We start from the raw sequence: 18,983 nt of genomic DNA on the forward strand, positions 1-18,983 counted from the left end.
CAAGAACTGCTTAAGTCAGTGACATCAAGTGCTTTCTTAATATGCCTTCCCTCAGCATTGGCCAATTAGACCCATTACCCTAGTCTATCTATAAGAGAGTCCAATTTCTCTACACACTACGCTAGCTTTTGTGGCAGTATTAGATTGTAAAAGAGACAAAAATGACTCAAATCCTGGGCTATTTTTGGCTGCTCTGGCTAGAATTGTGCTGTCAATCACACACAGGCTCGCAGCTGATGGCACTCAAGTACCAGCAATTACCACGGAGTAAATAAGATAAAATTCCCTATTTCCAAAGTGCTTGCTATTTTATTTTTGCAATTGCAGTTTACAGTATTGCTGCTTACAACTCTTCAGCTTGGTTTTCTAATGTCCCTTCACACTCAGTTCCGTCCTCGTCCACCTTAATATGAGAGCAGCACAAGAAGCAACACCAGCACGCCGTGCAGCCAAAGAACAGCGTGCTTCTTTCTGTCACTTTATAGAAAAATTGGAGTAATTCCTCCTCCCCTCCCCCCCCCAAAAAAAAACCCCAAAAAACCACACCAAAAAGTGTGAAATGAGTTGCAAGATACTTTAGGGATACCCATATCTTGCAGCATGCAGCTACAAAAGTGCTGAATTTATGCACAAGGAGGCACAGCCCCAAAATAAACTATATCACTAAAAAAAAAACCTCAAAAGACACCATCTGAAGGGATCAATCATCTAACAAGTGCTATTTTATCTCTCTCTCTTTTTTTTTTTTTAATTGGAGCTGTTTATAACCACAGCAAGCTGAAGCTTAGTAGAGGCAAGTTTGTCAGCCAAGATTAATGTCATTTTGTTTCTAATAAAACAGCTCTAATTGGTTAAATGATGCTTTTGTTGATAGGTTTTGAAAAGACCAGTTGGCATTGCTTTCTCTATGCTTCCACACCGGATTGGACAAACAGCTCTGTTGTCCTCAAAGTGGGAAACATCAAAGCTGTTCGAGGGTGGAGTGACTGAGGGGCGGCTCAGGCTGTGCTGCTGGTTCCCAGTTAGGCACAGGGCTGAGAGCAACCACCAGCAGCTGCCATCCAACTGCTGCTGAAAACTGCACTACAGCACGCAGCTGGGAAGTTCACTTAGATATTTCAGAGAGACCTAAGAAAGCAAGCAGTGTTTCTCATTAGAGTCAGCTCACCCAGCCTGAGGTTATCCCCCAGCTGAAAGAGGTCAGGGAGAAGCAAACTTTTTACAGCCAGTTTTGCTTTTGGAGCTAAAGAAAACTTCATCGTTTCCCTTCTAGCACGTTTTGCAATACAAGCTCAACTGATGCTAATGCTGAAGGAAGATAGCACATTCAAAAGCTACTTCCTACTATGCTGAGAAGACCCTACAGCAGCAAGAACTAAATCAAAGCATCCTCTGCATGCAAAACAGGTTAAGTTATGCCTACAAAGTCTCCTCCTTCTTCTCTGGAAGAGGTGAATGAGGGGGGAGGAGAGGAATAGGAGAAGGAATCTTACTCTCATTGGCTACAGGCTTACTCAAAATAATTGTTTTCAGCCACGTCTAAATTTATCCTTCCATGTCATCCGCACCCTAGCTTGGATCACAGATTTCAGAGGCAATCCCTGATGAATGGCAAATTACTGACTGCAGAAATCTTCTGCCAAAGGATACATCTGCTGTGCGTTTGTAAATGTGAACTGATTTCTAGGTACTTCAGCAGCTCCAGCTAATTTCTCTAATGAAAATTCCGTGCTCTTATGCTCTGATGCTGAAATTGTTCCTGCTTTGCAGTGGGCAGAGCTCACAGTACAAAACACAAGCACGCTGATTATGTGGTTACCCATCTATTCTCCATAGAATTAATGTAGGACAGTAGATAGGATACATTTCACATTTCCACCTCTCTCCCTAAACCAAAGCAGATAACACTGTTTCATGGTGTCTAAAAAAATCCTGCATTCAATGGAGACGTATTGGAAATACCACGTGCTTGTTCATTTTCATTCTGTGAGGATGGAAAAACGATGACAATGCCATCTGCTAGATTATCTGAAATTCTGCAGTAAGTTGTGGAATAAACCCTGAAACCATTCAAAGAACTGCTTTGTCGTTGCCAAGTGGAAGCAATGGATAAGAATGAGGAAAGCATTTGCGTTCTGTATGCAACTGGCAGAGCATGCTGTAAGCATGAAGGCAGCATTTAAAAACAAAAAGGAGAGTATGATTGATGTTAATGGGCTGAATGGTCTTTCTGCTAATGCAATTTTTACTAGATACACTCTATATAGCACGAATGGCTTCTGAACATCAAACGTGCTGAGGTTATGGACCTGAAAAATATGATGGTGGCAAAATATTGTTGAAATCTTCTGACTTGAACTGGGCTTCAGACTGCCAAAATGGAGGAGGAACGATCCTCCAAAACAGATCACTCTGCCAGAGTAAGATTGTAGGAATTCAAAGAGGGGAATGATGGAAGCGTGATTTACTGTGATCTCTGTAGATCTCCAGCCAGGGGATTACATACTGTGCGAGGTTAAGTTAAAAATAATGAAGAATATTTCTTTGCTGAGAATTTTCTTCCTATTTTGAATAGTTAATCTTAATTTTGGTCATAGAGAATACAACGCCTCCTGATTCAGAAGGAACTCCTCATTCATTCCTGGCACCACAGAGGGGCTAACGCCAGCCATTGCTTCTGCTGAAGCACAAACAGGGCAAATCATCAGAGAGAAACATCAGCAGAAATTACTGCATACAGGAGCACAATTCAGAGGTAACACACAGATGTGACACTAAGCTCTGCTTGGCACAAGCGCCACAGAGAGCAAAATTCCCTGTGCACACCTTCTTATGCTGCTGCCACCTGAGCACTGCCAACTGGAAATGCCACCTAAAGCAGCCTTACATCCACCACAGTGCTGGCAGGTAGGATCAGTTATATTTCTGGCTAAAAACACAGCTGTGTTCTACAACAATCTCTTCCCACCCTATCCATATTATCCTAGTCTCAATTCCCTATAAGGAAATTTTCTTCCACTTCACTAGAACTAATAGCTCATCTGTGCTAGCAGAAGACGTATAAACCTTCTGGCATAAGAGTCAAGGACACAGCCCAAGGAATGCATTATCAAAGAGTGTGGTCAGGAGCATGACTGTGTGGTCATTCAGGATCACAGGCAGGAGAAGGATTTTTGGACCAATATTCATTATACATTTATTCTGCTTTCAAAACAAGCATTTGCTTCCAAAGAAGAATCTTTTCCTTTAGACTAGGCTGTCTGTCCTAACCTGCTCACTCCTGGCTGTGCTGTCAGTACTTCTAATGCGAGCTCACAGCACTGCCCTTGTCATGCTTACTCTCTCATATACGCCAGAGTGACTTCTGTCATTTCTCATATTTATCCTGGATCTGGAATATTGTTACCACCAGCCTTACACCACCACCTAATGCACATCCCTAGTTAGCCTGAGATCACTAGATGGTAATCCCATGAATGAAAAAAGAACACCTATCAGTCAGCAGTGATGGGGAAAGCAGGGAGTGACTACGACTTCCTGGACAGAATTGCTCCTTGAAATACTTAATTAGAACATTCTATGTGCTAATGAGTTCTTCACGCCTGCTAGGAGCATGTGTCAAATACCAGCCTAGTTTTCAGATGACTGAAGACAATGCCAGCACAATTCTAACACTCCTGAGAACACAGAGCATTTGTGTGGTAATGAAGTACGTTAACAAAAAAAAATGTTTAGAAATGGGTATTTTTCACCTAAATATATTCACACACACACAAAAAAGTATAAATGGCAACAAATCTGAGTGCAGCTAAAAACATGCACATAACTGGCACAAGTGAACAGTAAGATGCTGCTGTTTTACACACTTCTATATTTGCTAGACATGGGAAAAGTGTCTGACGAAGGGCTCAGCTCCTCAGGTAAACAAACACTGAAAATTGCTCTAAAATCTAAATCAAAGTAGCGCTGAATCCCATCGATTTTGTTTGCTTTCTGAGACAGAACCATTGAAAACAAGCAGTGTCTTTACCACAATTGGCGTTTACATAAAGGGATTCAAAGCCTTGCTGTGCTGGTGTTCCAAGCACATGGAACAAAAAGCTCCTGCTCTACTGAGTTCCTGCTTGTGGTTAACAAACAGCAGCTGAAATAAATAAGAAGCTTAATTACAGATCTCATGTGAGGGCAGGACTGGGAATTTACTCCTGGCTCTGGGATGGATTACTTCTCTACGAAACTGCAAAGTGAGCGTAACGTTTCCTTATCCTCGTTACTCTCTAACAACATTAATTATCAAAAGCCTGGAACACACTTTGAAAAGGAATGGTGTAAAATTATCAAGACACTTTTGAAACTCATTTCTGTTCCTTCCTGCTTTGTTCTTCAGCTCATTTCCAGCTGCCTCTCAGACAAAACGTGCCGTACATGCAGCAGGGAAGGAAACTGTACAGTCACTTTGAAATACTGCACAGGGCACAGAATGGTCCTCAGCCACCTGGAAGTGAGGCTGCTGTTTGGCACATGCTCCTGGCATGGCTGGCTTTAAATACTGGTGGCAGGGCTCTAGTTTGATACTCCAGGAGATTCATTTTATCACGTAACTGTGATAAATTCATCTTTTTATGTACATTGACTTGGTATCCTATGGAAATCCACAGGAAAAAAAAAAAAGAGAGGAGCTAACTATGCTGTCTCAACTCCTTCTCCAGTCACAGCACTCTTCAACACATCAGCTTCCAATTTAGAGTGTATCCAGCTGGTCACACAGGCTCTGTGATCCTGCATCCATCTACAGAACGCCGTATACTTGCAACTCTTTGGACCTGTTTACTGCCCTGCAGAATTAACACGGGTTATCTGTGATTTTGAGAGCTGCTAGTTGCTTACAACCTCTACTGAATCTGGTAGTTACTCCAGGTGCTTTGCACATAGCTGGGCAGAGCTTTTGGTTTTGCAGTAAAAATAACTGCAGGATTCTTCCACTTGGTAATTTCAGATAAAGCCTTGGATTCCTTTCAACAGCCCTGCCACTAAGAATAATGTTTCTGTAATTATTTCTGTAATAATGTGTTTACAAGCCATGACTGAGCTTATCCCTCAGCGTAGGGCTGTAGTCCAATCCAAATGGTAACACTAAACAACAGGGCATGAGAAAATCTAGGAATGCATTTAAACCACAAGGCTTATTTAACAACAGTATTACAGCCATATCAGCCATGCCTGCGCAGCCACTTAGAGAAGCAGAGGGCTGCATTCAGCCTCCTTTCGGTTACAAATATCAACACAGATCACATCTGTGAGATTAGACTGGGAGTTCTGAGTTCCCAGACGTGCATGGCAGAAAGCATTGCCCTAAGTGCATAAATGTGACTGGTACCTGCTCGTATGCCTTGTGACCTCATGCTAGCTATCCCTCCTGCCAACACACACAGGACCTGTCAAAGAACAAGACCCAAAAAAGACACAAGATACAGCAGAATCTTTCTCCTCCCGCCCTCTTCTACAGGAAAAAATAGATATTAGCTCATGGACATTTTATTTTATTGCTTTCTCTTTAAGTTTAACCTGAAGCATTCTGCAATGTAAATAGAGGAGTGTTTAGGACCTCTACTGGCAGCAGGTTCATGCATGCAATTCTGGAAACTATTCTTTTTACTTAGATTAACCTCTGCCTTAAGCAACAACGAGTCTGTCGAGATCATCCATAAGTACATTAGATAATAAGCCTAAACTCATTTTAATCATCTCCAAGATGTGCCAGGGAATATAAAGGACTAAATATTGCATTTTCCTGGGGCCACTTCAAACTCGCAACAGAGAAACAACACTAAAAAAAACCAAACAAACAGTCTCTTCTTTGGAAGGACTTGAGTACCCATTCAGTCCAGAACTGGAAAATGCAACAAAGGTGGGAACTTCTGCAAAACAAGCAGGCGGGGTCTGTGTGGAAATTTAAATGGAAAATATGGCATCTTGGTGGTCCTGCTGTGTTCAGTACAGAAGGAGAGTTTCCTGGTTCTGAGCCTAGATGCAGGTCTGAGGCTTGAGAAACCTGCCGAAGCAGACAAGAGGTTATTAAAGCAGGGTGAGCATATGCCATTTTTAACTGCTCTGGTTGTATGCACAGGAGTGGTGTCAGCAGGGTGTAAAGTTCCTAACTTGCCTTAACTGTACTCTAACAGTGCCAAAGCACACACTTCTATAACATCAATTACTCTGAGAAACCAAAGAGCAAGCAAGCACACTGCCACGTAAAGGAAGTTGTTCACAACAAAGGCTTCTAAGGCTGGAATTCTTTGCTTTGCCTGTTAAGGCAAATCTTGATGCATCTCTGCCATCGTGGGCCACAGCGGAGGCAGTAGCAGCCTCAGCTCCTCTAGCTTGCTAACTACAACCAAGGAGAGCATAAACCAGCTGAGCTTAACCTTACCAGAAAGCATGCCAGCAAATCCTCCCTTTTCTTACTCTGGCACTATGTGGGCAGATGAAGAGGAGGCCAGAAACACAGGCTCAGTGCCAGGTAACAGTTGCCTGTGCTAGAAAAACATTTTCTTAGGAACTTCCACATGATTCCAAATCCTGTGTGCTGGACTGATGGCACAAACAGGAATTTTGGCCTCCTTCTTCTGCAAGCTAAATATAACTACATCATCTCTAATTGCTTTAGTTTATTTTTACGCCTTTCTTGAGTTGAGACAGCAGGTTCATTAAGTAGAAAAGACTTCAGTCTTGCTCCAGGAACTCATTAAATACCTCACTGTATGAAAAGGGAGGAATGCAGGGGCCATCTGCTGGCTGCCTGGCACATCACTGCTGGCCACAACCCCAGAGTCAGACCAAGGCTGAGAAGATGGGAAAAACAAGCCAAACTCAGCTCCCACACCAGAAAAAGATGTAGCGTAGGAAATACTCTAATTTTTACAGCTGGTTTTTTTTTTTTTTAAATTTATGGTAAAATAAGAAGGGCTAAATGGTCAGTTCAGTTGCCTTCACCCAGGTATAAGTGTAGTGACTGCTTTAGTTTAGTGTCAATTGGTCACAAGGTGATTTAAAGTTACAAGATCAGGATTCAAGGAATACAGATACAGAAAAACCTCAGTTACTGCATCAAGATCACTTAACTGAAATAAGATTTAAGTTTAAGTCTAAGAATTTTACCTGACATCAAGGAGCTGAATCAAAGATATATTAATATAAAAAACACAATCCTGCCAATTTTGAGAAAGGTCATAGAATCTGCAATTTGGAAAAGACAGTGTCTGCATGATATATTTGTTAAGCTAGAATGATTGCTGCATGCTCGAATGTTTTTGTTTAGTAAGCCAGCTGTAAGGCTAAGCTGCAATAAGATGATGATTACAGTAATATAATTACTAACACAAGGTTAGCCAAAGTGATTGTGTAGCCAAGAAAAATTAGATGCCTCAGTATGAGTCAGTGCATTCATTTTCTAAATAGTTTGACTGTATGAGGTAGATAAAACAGTGTTTATAAGGTACTGGTAACAAGGTGGTTCCTAATAGCTTTGGAACTACAAGATCTTGTTCTGCCATATCACGGTACAGCAAAAAAGGTAAACAGAGCATCAAACTGTAGCCCTACTGTAAAACAGCCTTTTGTCCCAGTAATGTAAGAATTTAAGAAAACTGACATTTGTGTGGTAAATTAAATCTAAAGATGGATAAGAAGCAGCAGGGCCATGAGCACCACCCTCTGCAGCAGTTCAGCTGCCTGTGTTCAAGGCCAGTTCTGACACAGCACAGCTGGGTAACTTCTGATGCTGCTGCTGCTGCAAGAAACAAAACCTGCATGAAGCCTCCGCTGAGCCACTCTCTCTTTGCTTTTGAGCTGTGTTTAAGCTGAGACACTTACTTGTCCTTGACCCAGCTACACTGCAGGTACACCTGTGCCTGGCCATATGCTTCACTCATCTAACTCTGCCCCTAATTCACCAATCCGGCTTTGCTGCCTTGCTCTTGGACCTGCCTCATCATTGCAGAGTAAGCAGCTGGTCACCCTCACTGGACCTGATCTGCTCCTCTGGACACTGCACTCCTTGATAGTGAGGTCCCCATCCCTACCTGCCTCGCTGTCACCTTTAGCTCCTGGTGCACTTTCCCTTACACAGCAACCTGCTTGTGTTGCTCCCTAACAATAAAATAAATAGATAGATCAGATTTGAGCCAGGCAAAAGCAATTATTATTACTTGCATCCTACCAACATGTCAATATAATATGGAAATCAACATCAGTACTAAGCTACTCTATCATAATAGACAAGATCCATTAAATGACAGGCCAAAACCATTGTAACACTATAACACAATGGAAAGAACAGCAATAATAGCAGGGTAGCAAAATCTTTGGCTGCAGCAAATGAGGATAAGCCCAAGCGCAGCAACTGTGGGCACAGACATAAAGGAAACAGTCAGCTTACCCTAAGAAAGCTTCAGGTAGGCAGGGATCTCCAGCAAATATCTTCACCTCCACTGCCAACCCTTAAACGAGGGCTGGAAAGGTGGGGATCCTGGCCCCAGCCCTTCCAGTCACTCAATACATTGCATGCACCTGAGCTCCCTTGGGTTGGCCCTGTCTCCCCCCCAGGTGCTCAATCACTGCTTTAAGTCTTGACTTAACATCTCCACTACACCCATTTTCTCTTTACACCTTCCACGTAACTGCTTCACACACTGCACAACATTCCTTCTCTATCTCCCTTGTAAACAACACTCAGCTCAAACACTTGACCAAAACCTTCATGTTACTTTAAGCTATTAATTCAACCTGACCTCACAGCACAGATTACGTCAGTGCTGGCTTTCAGCAAAACAGCAGATGCTTAAATCAGCTCTGAACTGGATCTAAAGGTTAAAATGTGGCTAAGGGTCTGTTTTCAGAAGAAAGCTACTTATGTCAGCCTTAAGTTTCAGTGAAAGTTGTGGTGAGGGCAGAATAAGCAAATAAATAAATTAGACTCCACCATGCATTTTTGAAAATAAGATTTGGGTCAGATTGCATGAGCAGCCTGCATTTCTTGGTATCTGAATGACAGGTAGAATTCAGAGAATGAAACTGCCAATTTTCATGGGAACTGGATACTTGCTTGTCTTGAAAATGCAAAAATGCCACTGCATATCAGCCCCCTCTTTAGATGCTGAAAGACCCTGAAAGTTAACTCTTGCTATCTCAAGTCACCCGTGCAGCTTTGAAAGTGTTCTTTGCAAACCCGATCCTTGCTTATATTAGTGCATCCTACAGAGTGCAGAGGACTGCAGAGCCTGACTGAACTAGGTTAAAAACCAGCAATATTAAATCTGAATTTCACTGCTTTTACATTTTAGACAAGAACTCTAATGTAACTATAATGCAGCCTTTATTCTGTATTTTTTCACATTTCTTTCCGAGCGCCTCAGCTCCACTAATTACAGACTTTCTAAACTTCCTCTCAGATTATTATTCAATTATTTATGTACATTAAAAATGGTCAGAGGAATTCTGGAAACTATGACAAGTGTTCCAGATCTGAACATCTATCATTGCCAAAACAAAGGACTTCGAAAACAAGTTTCAAAGCATGCTACTTTGTCAAACATTTTTGCTTCTTCTTTGGGTGTACATGTTTATATATAGATATTAGATATTTTCACTGAGAGAAGCAGCTGCCAAATTACAGCTTCTTTAGTTTTAAGTGTCAAAACATTCAAGTTTTTCTGCCTTTCTGTGTACAGCTGAGGAAAAAAAAAAAACAACAGAGAAACCTGTTCTAACTCAAAGATAAAAAAGGCTGCTGTCAAGACAAATTTCAAGTAATCTTATAAATGACTCGCATTTGATGGATGATGCTGATCCATTTTTCATTCTTAATTTTAATAATGAATATTGCTGAAGAAGAAATAAGAGCAAAGACACAGTAAAAAATAGCTGCAGTAAAAATGATGGGTTGCAGTGCTTTTGTATCCATCAACAGTGCCTCGTAGGTTTGGGCACGTTTCCTCCACGCGCTCTGACCATTGCTGTAGGGACCAGCCAGCAGTCGGGCCGCACCGATTAGCTTATGATGCTGCCTTGACCGACTGGCAGTAATATGGTTAAAGCTATGAGGGGTACATCTGCACTGTGATTCATTTACAGGGAGACTACAGGGTAGGTGCACCCTGAGCTGCACTCGAGAGAAGCTGCAGTACCAGGTCTTTATCTTCATTTCATTGGCGTCAGTGCAGCAAATATGGGAAACGATCAAGATGCAGAACAATCCCGTAATCGCTCGGTACGCTGCAAGCAATGAGTTAGCAAAGCTCAAGAACATCTCTGATGAGAAAGTGCCTGCATCTTAATGAGGGCTAACTGGAATCTGGAAGCACCTCCCAGCAGACTGAGAAAGATGCAACTCCGAGGGCTGGGTTCACAACCTCTGCAGCCTTCAGAACAGGGACTGAAGGTGTTAAGAGAACAGAGCCCTGTGCCGTGCACTGTCCATTCCAGAGCAGCTCGATACAGGAGGAATTCACCTGCTACTTTGTTGGTCCTGTACTTCTTGACAGCAACTAATCCAACATAAAAAGTGAGCTCTTAATCTGCAGAAATGAAGCATTCAATTCATTAAAAACCAAGCACAGCTGAATAGTCCAGCCCTGAGCTTAGGTCACACTGTATCAGTGCTGTTGGTCCAGATAAGTCCTTACGGTGCACCTGTGGACAAACTGTGCAGCCTATCTTCTCTTACATTCTCTGCTCACTGTAATCAGTGCAAGGATGAAGTAGGATTACACATACAAACCTTCTCTGAAGGAACCCTGCTCTGTTCCCTGAGCCACGTTTTAGGAAAAAAACAGGATAATTTCATGTTCCCCTAATCAGGGCTCCAGCCAAAAGCCAGATTTATTATTCAAATCACAATCCTCAATGAGAGTTTATTTAAAAATGCCCACAGAAGAGAAGTACAAAGCTGCTAGACAGTACTCAGCATAGGCTTTGTTTCAGAAGTACAACAGTGAAAACATATTTTTCTAAAAAGTTATGAAAGATCATGTGTGAAAGTCTGGCTCCAGCGAAGGAAATGTCCCTGAGCCTGGTGACTTCAGCAAGCCAGGACTCCTGCCATGCCCTCATTCACCAAGCCTGGTGGGCAGCTATGCAAGGAGCACACTTCATACAGGAGAGATGAAAGAAATGTCACTAACATGAGAGAAGAGCTGTAGGACTGCTTGTCCACCCAGATAATGCTGCTCCACAAAAAACAAAACAACATCCCACAGATTTTAAATAGTGCAACAACAGTGACTTCTTGCTTCTAGGACCACATCTAATTTGGCCAGGAAGTCACTCTGAAAGGGACAGGCCTATGCTGAACTACTAACCATGTGGAACAGAACAGGTGCTTTCTCTGCCATGGGCTGCTTTCCAGAAACTGACTGAGGCTGCCATCTCTCCAGCTGCTCCTGGAATCTGCATCTCACGTGTTTCTCTTTCATCTGTTCTTCCTTTTGGGATAGCTTTCTGTTACTGTCTTCTGTCCTGAAAAATATACAGATACTTCTTTGCTTTAACTTTTTACTTGGGAGAAAGACACCCTTGTTCTCCCGTTTACATTTTTTTCCCTTATATTTATACCATACACTTGAGGGTGAATCATGATTTGAAAGGCTAGAATAGTCTTAAAAAGCACTTATGGTGTTGGAGGTAGAGGACCACAAGAAATTGTCATCGCTTAAACTGTCTATGTAAAAATAGCAAAGGAAAAGAGCAGACCTCAAACCTCTGATAAGTGGTGACAACTGGCTGGATACCAAAACATGCCAGTTAGCAGAGGCTTGTTCAAGATTTCACTCCCTTTCCCCTCACCAAAATAGTTTTCTAACTCTGTTTCCTTTTCTATGTGCTAAACAGTGACAAGTTTTCCCCAAAGCAAGACCTGCCTTTCTGTATTTTGATGTCTGCAGCAAGATTTCATCTGCCATTTCCACAGCAAACACTAAGTTCAATTTCTTCACAAGCTTGCAAGCCTCAGGTACCCAATGATTATAAGAAAGAAAACTGAAATTTGCTAAAACCATCCTGATGTTTTACTCAGCAACAGCTTGCCAAGCCACATCTATGTGGCAGGCTAACAGGCAGACAAAATGGTATTTTACAGAACTGATAGCAGCATTGAGCTTTAATATCAGGAATCACTTGATAAAACAACCCACAGTGAACCACATGCCATTTAAACCAAGTACATGTTGGCTGTAGTGTTTCAGTGGTAGGTAGGCAACTGATAAACACTGAAAAAGTAAGGCTCTGGAGCAGGCAGATTATAATCTTTTTCCAAGGGCTTGTGAGCCATATCAAAATATTAAGTGTCATGCTGAAAACAGTGGGCACAATATAACTCAGCATAAAGGAGATCTCCCAGATAGATGGGCAGGTACACAAGTCGGCCACCTGATCTCGGTTTGAAATGAGACTTCAGGTTGAATGCACTTCACTGAGCCTGGGGAATAACTGGAAAAGCTCTCTGATTGCCTCAATTGTTACTGTTTCTCCTTTTTAGCTTTCTGGAGAGCTCCTGTGGTATAACCAGCTCCTCGTGGTTACACTTTGCTCTCTGAGTTCTTTCCCTTCTTTCCTTCATGACAGTTAGATTGCTTTTTTCGGGGGAAATGAAGATACAGGGAGACACTATACAACTTCCAGTTTGTACAGGTATTTTTTATGCCAAGAAAGGGAATAAGTTATTTTCCATGTTATCAGGAATGCAAGAAGTAATAAAGTTAAATTGAAGCTAGGATAATTTAAATTGGATGAACTGCTAGCTTTCAAACTGTAAGAATAATCAAGCAGTGAAATGTACTACCTGGGGAGTCAGGGAATCCTCACCATTGAAGATTTTGAGATTAGGTTGCATAAAGATCAGGAAGAAAGGATTAGATTGTAGCTCAGCTTACACTGATACAGAGGAATAGACAATTCCAGATCCATTTTCTATGATACTTTCTGTGGTAAATCTGTTTTATCCTTAACAATGCAGATCAATGCTGTTATCCTCCTTTTATCTAGGTTCAAAACCTAGAGGATGTGGTCAAACTTACTAGGTCTAATCTCAGTCCAATTCTCTGATCTACTAAGTCTGTCTGCATCCACAATGTTCTACAACAGCTGCCAGGCTTAGCTGACTTCCTAGGTAAGAAAACCAGACAACCTTTCGCTCCAACTCGCATCCCATGCAAGTAGTGTTCTTTAATCTCACACAATTTGATAAGCCATAATGAAAATCACTGGTGACTTTTCTTGTGTGATACCTTGGAAATTCTTTTGTACGTAGAGAAGATTCTGAAGCATTTCCTGAATGTTGAACCTTCTCAGCTTTCATTATATTTCTTGTTCCTATATCAGTTCCATTGTCTCTCTGGCTTGACGAGGAAGAATTTCTTTTCTCTGGCTCCAGCCTCACCAGTTTCCTGGTAATGACCTCATTCATCCCTTCTCTCACTTTAAAATTTTGATTTTGACTGACTTTAAAGGCATCCATCTCTTCCAGACTTTCTGGATGCTGTTTTGTGCCCTTGAATCTTCCAGCTGGGGCAGATGCTTTGTGAAGAACCTCTGAGGCCTCTTTATGGGCTCCATGGAGTTGTTGCAGTAGCTGACATTTCCCTGACCAATTCTTCCTGCTAATAAAATAAAGATTTCATCAACATAGAGCATTTTAAAAAAAAGCCCACACTGAAGAATTTCTCATTAAAACAAGGATGGGTTATCAACACAGATAACAGTCTTTGATAGCAGTACCAGCACATAAACAACAAACAAGACAGTGACAGAACATGATCTGATCTTATTGGGAATTTGTTTCCCTCCTCTGGATTACAGTCAGTAGAGAATTAGTATAAGAGCCCTGAACAAAAGGCATGTCAGCATGGAAATCAGTGTCTGCAAATTTCTGTCCTCTTGGGATCTGAGCATTGGAACACAAACACACATACAGGAAGAGTCCATCTAATAACTCACTGCATTTTGAGGTGTTTAGCTTCATTTCACCTGTGTCTCCTCCCAGTCCAAGGGGCTGTTGAGCTGTTAGTAGTACAATACTGTGATTGTTCTCCCATGTGAAGTGCCCTATCATGACAGGGTAAGCAGATAGGGCTCTTCTGCCTTGTAGCTCTGTTCAGCAATGAGGCTCCCAAGTTATCTACTACAAAACTGCCACCAATTTGCAGCTACTCCTAAGTAGCAGCTGATAAGAACAAAGAAAATCCAGAAAGCACTTTTTCTCATTAAGAAACTCATTTCTCCAGCCACTGTATCAACATTTAACATTGACAGCTGCAGCATTAAAGAGCATTAAAGATTCCTAAGTAATACAGGTACATTAACCCCTTCCCACTGGATACCAAGGTCAGTGGAAGAGAATTGGTCATGGCATCAAGTCTTCTGGAGTTCAAGTTTTGCACAGTGTATGGGGCTTTGCTTAATTGCCTCCCAAGTTAAACCACAATAGTTTGGACAACATTCTCAGAAGTATGGTTTGATATTTGGGTGGTCCTGTACAAAGCCAAGACTTGGACTTGACGATTCCTCCCTTCCAACTCAGACATTCTGTGGGTAGTACAACATTCCCTGCATTTACAAGACAAAGAACTCAGATCCTGAGCTGTGAGTGGAATTCATCTGCACAGGTGTGGGCTGCTAGTGATTACTTTCCTGCTGGTTTTTTTTTCTCCTTCCTGAATCTAGAAGAATGTCCTGAAACAGTCAGAGTTGCAGGTTAACACCAACCTCAGGCCTTCGAGCTCTACCACAGAGTAAGTCAGACAAGAACAGAGCAGGTGAGAAAGAAAGAAGGATTCTACCAACACATCTGTAAGCTCCTGAGTGTTACTGACCTTTGTTTCTAGTAAGAAAACCAAATTTGCCTTGTGCTCTCCTGCCTGCTTTAGTAGAGTCAGAAAATAAAGCAGGAATTTTAGGATGGAAGCATGTATTGGACAACAGCCTTACAGCATAGTGCTAGGGATGGCACTGATCATCTGATCACTCGGGATAAATTAACAGTGGTTTTCTATGCTAAGAAGTGCCCAGCTATCATCACTCTCTACTTAAGGCCCTAACATGGAAGCACATTGTGCTACAGAATGTGCAGCTCTGTTTAATAGCTCCATCCAGGTAAGATGGAAAATGGCACCGAACTCACATTAAGGAGATTAGCATCTCACCCTTCTGAGATGAGGCTTTCTTATTTAGAAACAGAACTGAATGTTTGCCATGTGTTTCACGTGTATTTACTTCAGCAACTTTAAAACAGATAAAAATGCACTCAGCTAAGCTCTGCTCTCCATCACTCCACATTTACTGATGTAACTCCTGCATTTGCGTCAGTGCCAGCAAGAGTTCCCCAAGCAATCTCTCATCCCTGCTTTATGCTGGTTTGGGATTAGATGTTACAAATTATGCTGAGTAGCTGGCTTTGTTCCTTGTCGAATCATTTGTTCTTTCAGACTACTTAAAAACAAAGGCAAAACAATACAGAATGTTCCTCTTTGCCCACTGCACTGCTGAAATGTGAACTTCCATGCATCAGGCTTCTAAATATAACACAGGATAAAAGCAGTCAGATACTTAAGATCCGACATACCTACTTCACGTTAAATGGATGAATAACCACCTATGAGTATGAATCAAGGCCTGAATTTAGTAACAGGAAAGGCCTGGCATCTATGCCTATTGAAGAATCTACAGTGCAGGATACCATAACCGTACATAAGAACGCATGTAAGAACAATTAAGGGGAGCTGTGAGCATCCCTGCCCACACAATGTATTCAATGCTTAAACCAACATTCCAGCTTACTTTATTATTTCTAAAAATAAAGGTGTGACTGAGTCAATTCCCTACAGCATTTTGAAAGTAGGGTTTTGAGTCTTTTGAAATTTAAAACAGCTCTCACAGCACTCAAACCTGCCTGTAGAAAGAGCCAGGTTTCCCAGCCACTCATGTCTACTTTCTTTAAAGTGTTGTCACACAGCTGTAAAGAGGCAAGGTGCCACACGGCCTCAAACACTGACAGTTGGTGTCTAACTTCAGTATTTTCAGCATGCAAGAGAACTCTGGGTCCAGGCTGAAACACTTCTGTTATTAGGCTGGACACTTCTGATGTAAATACAAGAAACAGAGATACTTTCATGTGTGAGCTCTCACTCTAATCACTGTTAAAGGAATAATTTTAATTTCAGAAGAAGTTAATTATCACATCACTTGAATTACGGTCAAGGTAAAGAATCTTACATTTTCCTCTCTTCTTGGTCCATAACAGTCACAGTCTCATCTTCATCAGTGGAGCTGTCACCTGCACTATGAAATAAATTGGACAGTGTTCAAACTGAGCATTGACTTGTGGTCATTTCCAAGATTCAAGTTTTAGGGCCATCAGGAAAAAGAGGAGAGACTTTTTGGGCAGATCTCTAGGCCTTATTGATAGTTTCTAATGTTATTATTCCAGAAAAAATTCAAGCACCCCTAGGTCATTTGTTAGCTGCACTTTGCTCTTTATTAAAGAGGGTTCTCATAAACATGCATCCTGAAAAGGGAGCAGAGCTATCTCAGGCACCTCCACCTCTAAGAAGAGACACCTTTGCTAGAATCTGTTGCAGATTGAGGTGAATTTGGTTTCCAAGAACTGACTATATAGGGCCTCCTTATCACATGGGAGACTGAGATATCAGCACCAACAGCTGCTTGCCATGAACATAGTCAAGCAAAACCATTCCATAATCAAAGCTGTCGGAATGCTAGCTCAATTCCAACCAACAGCTGCAAGCATTGCCTTGCAGTCACTGCTCACTTCTTCAGAGAATGGAAAACTTTCTAAGTGTTATTCCCTGGACAGTTTGCATGTCTTTTCTGTGTTTGTCTCCTTTCCTGCACCTACTTGTCCTGAGAAAAGTTATTCCTCTCTTCAGAGTACTTGCATGCTCTGCTATGGGTTATGCTTTCCTACTAAGGTCATAGAAGTTTAATTAAAGTTACATTTCACAAGAATGAAGCCTTCTGTCTGCATCTCAATTCTCCACTGATTGCTGCTGACCTCTCACTACTAACAAAGCCAGAATTTACCTCTGTTTCTCATCAGGGAACGTTACCAACTTCTGTGGTTCAGCATCTGTTAAATCCATGTACACAGTTTGAGGCTCTGGCAGGCACTGCAATCTCACTGCGTCCATCCTCAGAGAACTTGGTGAAGATGAGAGGAAGGCAACATCCCTAAGTACAGAAAACACTGTTTCAGCATTTCCTGCACCTTATCAACACAAGATGTCCTGCGGGGCAAGGATTACAATAAAAATTGGATTGTGAAAGGAGCTTAATGCTCAGCTACTGCAGTCTCTTATTTTGCCTACTATCCATCACCTTCCAGAACTGAACTGTAAGATTCAGGCTCCCCTAGGAATACAGATCACTGGCAGCATGATGAGGGATATTTTGTTCTTAAAAGCCAACATCATAAAACTACTCTGTAGAACAAAGGCAGACAGTTACAGTACCAAAGAACTTATGAGTCTGAAAAGAGCCCAGCACAAATCAGCAAAAACAGGCCCCTTTTTCCTCTCTGCCTCCTTTGGCAATCCCATCTTATCCTTTGGAGCATAAAGAAAATGCAAATCACCTTCATGGCTTCCCCTGCTCTGGCAGCAAGGATGCTTTTCACCTTTCACTTAATAGGCTTGTTCCGCTGTTACTTCCTGTTGTAACAATCAGAAGGATCAATGCGGTGGAATGGTGACAGAGGAAGTGTAATAACTAAGGGCAGGAGGAGTGCTCACCCATCTCTGAACATCTAGGCTCACAGGGAAAAGTCCACAAGGAAAGGATCTCCAACCAGAGATCCTTCTCCAGGGTCAGTCAGCCCTTAAATGAGGTCTAAGAGGTGCAGCCAGGCTCCACTCCTTCCCCTCACACAGCTGAATTGCCTCCACTTGTGCTCCCAGGGCTGACCAGGTCCTTTCCCCAGGTGCTCAATCTGCAATTCAGGCTTTGACTCAGTAGGTCCCATACACCTCTGTACCACTACCAGTGATTTTGAGCAGTCTGGAAACCACTTTCCTTCACAAAGGACCCTGCAAAACACATTGACATCTAAATGAATACCTTAAAAGAGAAAAAAGGCATCTCACACTTCAGCTAGATTGGGAGCAGCAAAAGAAACTTCAAACCCTAGAAGTATCAAAGCTACAAAAAACACAGCCATGACCATTTGCTCAGCTTTGCTCCCCTGATTTCCTCAAGCGTGTCTGCTAAGATGTAGAGAAAACTCACGTTTGGTGGAGAATGCTAAGGTAGCAGGATACTGACTGTTAATGATCAAGCATATGTGAATGACCAAGACCTACTTCCTCCTTTAACACCGCTGTAGCATATTCCAGCCACAACATGAGCTTTTACTGCTAATGACTACCTACTGCATATGACAACTGGAGGGAAGGACCTACTTCTTGTTCTCTTGTTCTTCTTGAATGGAGATTTTGGCTGATGGCCACCTGCAGCGTGAAGACAGTGTCCTGGATTGCCTGTCACACAGCTCTTCTAATTTTTCCATGAGCTGCTTTTCAGATCTACCTCTGAAGGTCTCTATAGGAGAACAGCAAAAAAAAATAATCATTTGTGGTCTTCTGCCATTGAACTGCCCAACATACCCTTTCACCATTGTACCTTTCTCTACAGCCAGAGAGAAGGGAAAGGATAAAGACACCACTGTCATCCAGCTCTGACTAAACACACTGCAAACTTTTATCTGCCTTGCCCTGGGCCATTGCAGGCCACAGAGCACTGATTTCAAACCACAAAAGCAAGACCCAGAGGAAGCTTTGTGTTCTAAAGAAACTGTCAAAAAACCCACCACCACTATCACCTCCACATCCAAGATGACGTAGCAGGGAACGAGAAATATACAAAACTGAGTGTTACTTGTTTTTACATATTTTCAGTGTAGTTGGTATTAGTTGAACAGC

The 18,983-nt window shown here is 42.0% G+C and overlaps 1 protein-coding gene across 1 annotated transcript in view; it reads right to left on the minus strand.

Annotated features, from left to right (window-relative positions):
• Positions 1-18,983, minus strand: part of DNAAF8 (dynein axonemal assembly factor 8) — an 85,329-nt gene that overhangs the window by 60,724 nt on the left and 5,622 nt on the right. Inside the window, 5 exon segments of the mRNA XM_052679985.1 lie at positions 11,358-11,514; positions 13,281-13,652; positions 16,264-16,329; positions 17,092-17,238; positions 18,465-18,603. Of these exon segments, the coding sequence (XP_052535945.1) occupies positions 11,358-11,514; positions 13,281-13,652; positions 16,264-16,329; positions 17,092-17,238; positions 18,465-18,603 (881 nt within the window).

Source organism: Tympanuchus pallidicinctus, unplaced genomic scaffold, assembly GCF_026119805.1.
Source record: "Tympanuchus pallidicinctus isolate F22 unplaced genomic scaffold, pur_lepc_1.0 scaffold18, whole genome shotgun sequence".
In the NCBI taxonomy this organism is placed as follows: Eukaryota; Metazoa; Chordata; class Aves; order Galliformes; family Phasianidae; genus Tympanuchus; species Tympanuchus pallidicinctus.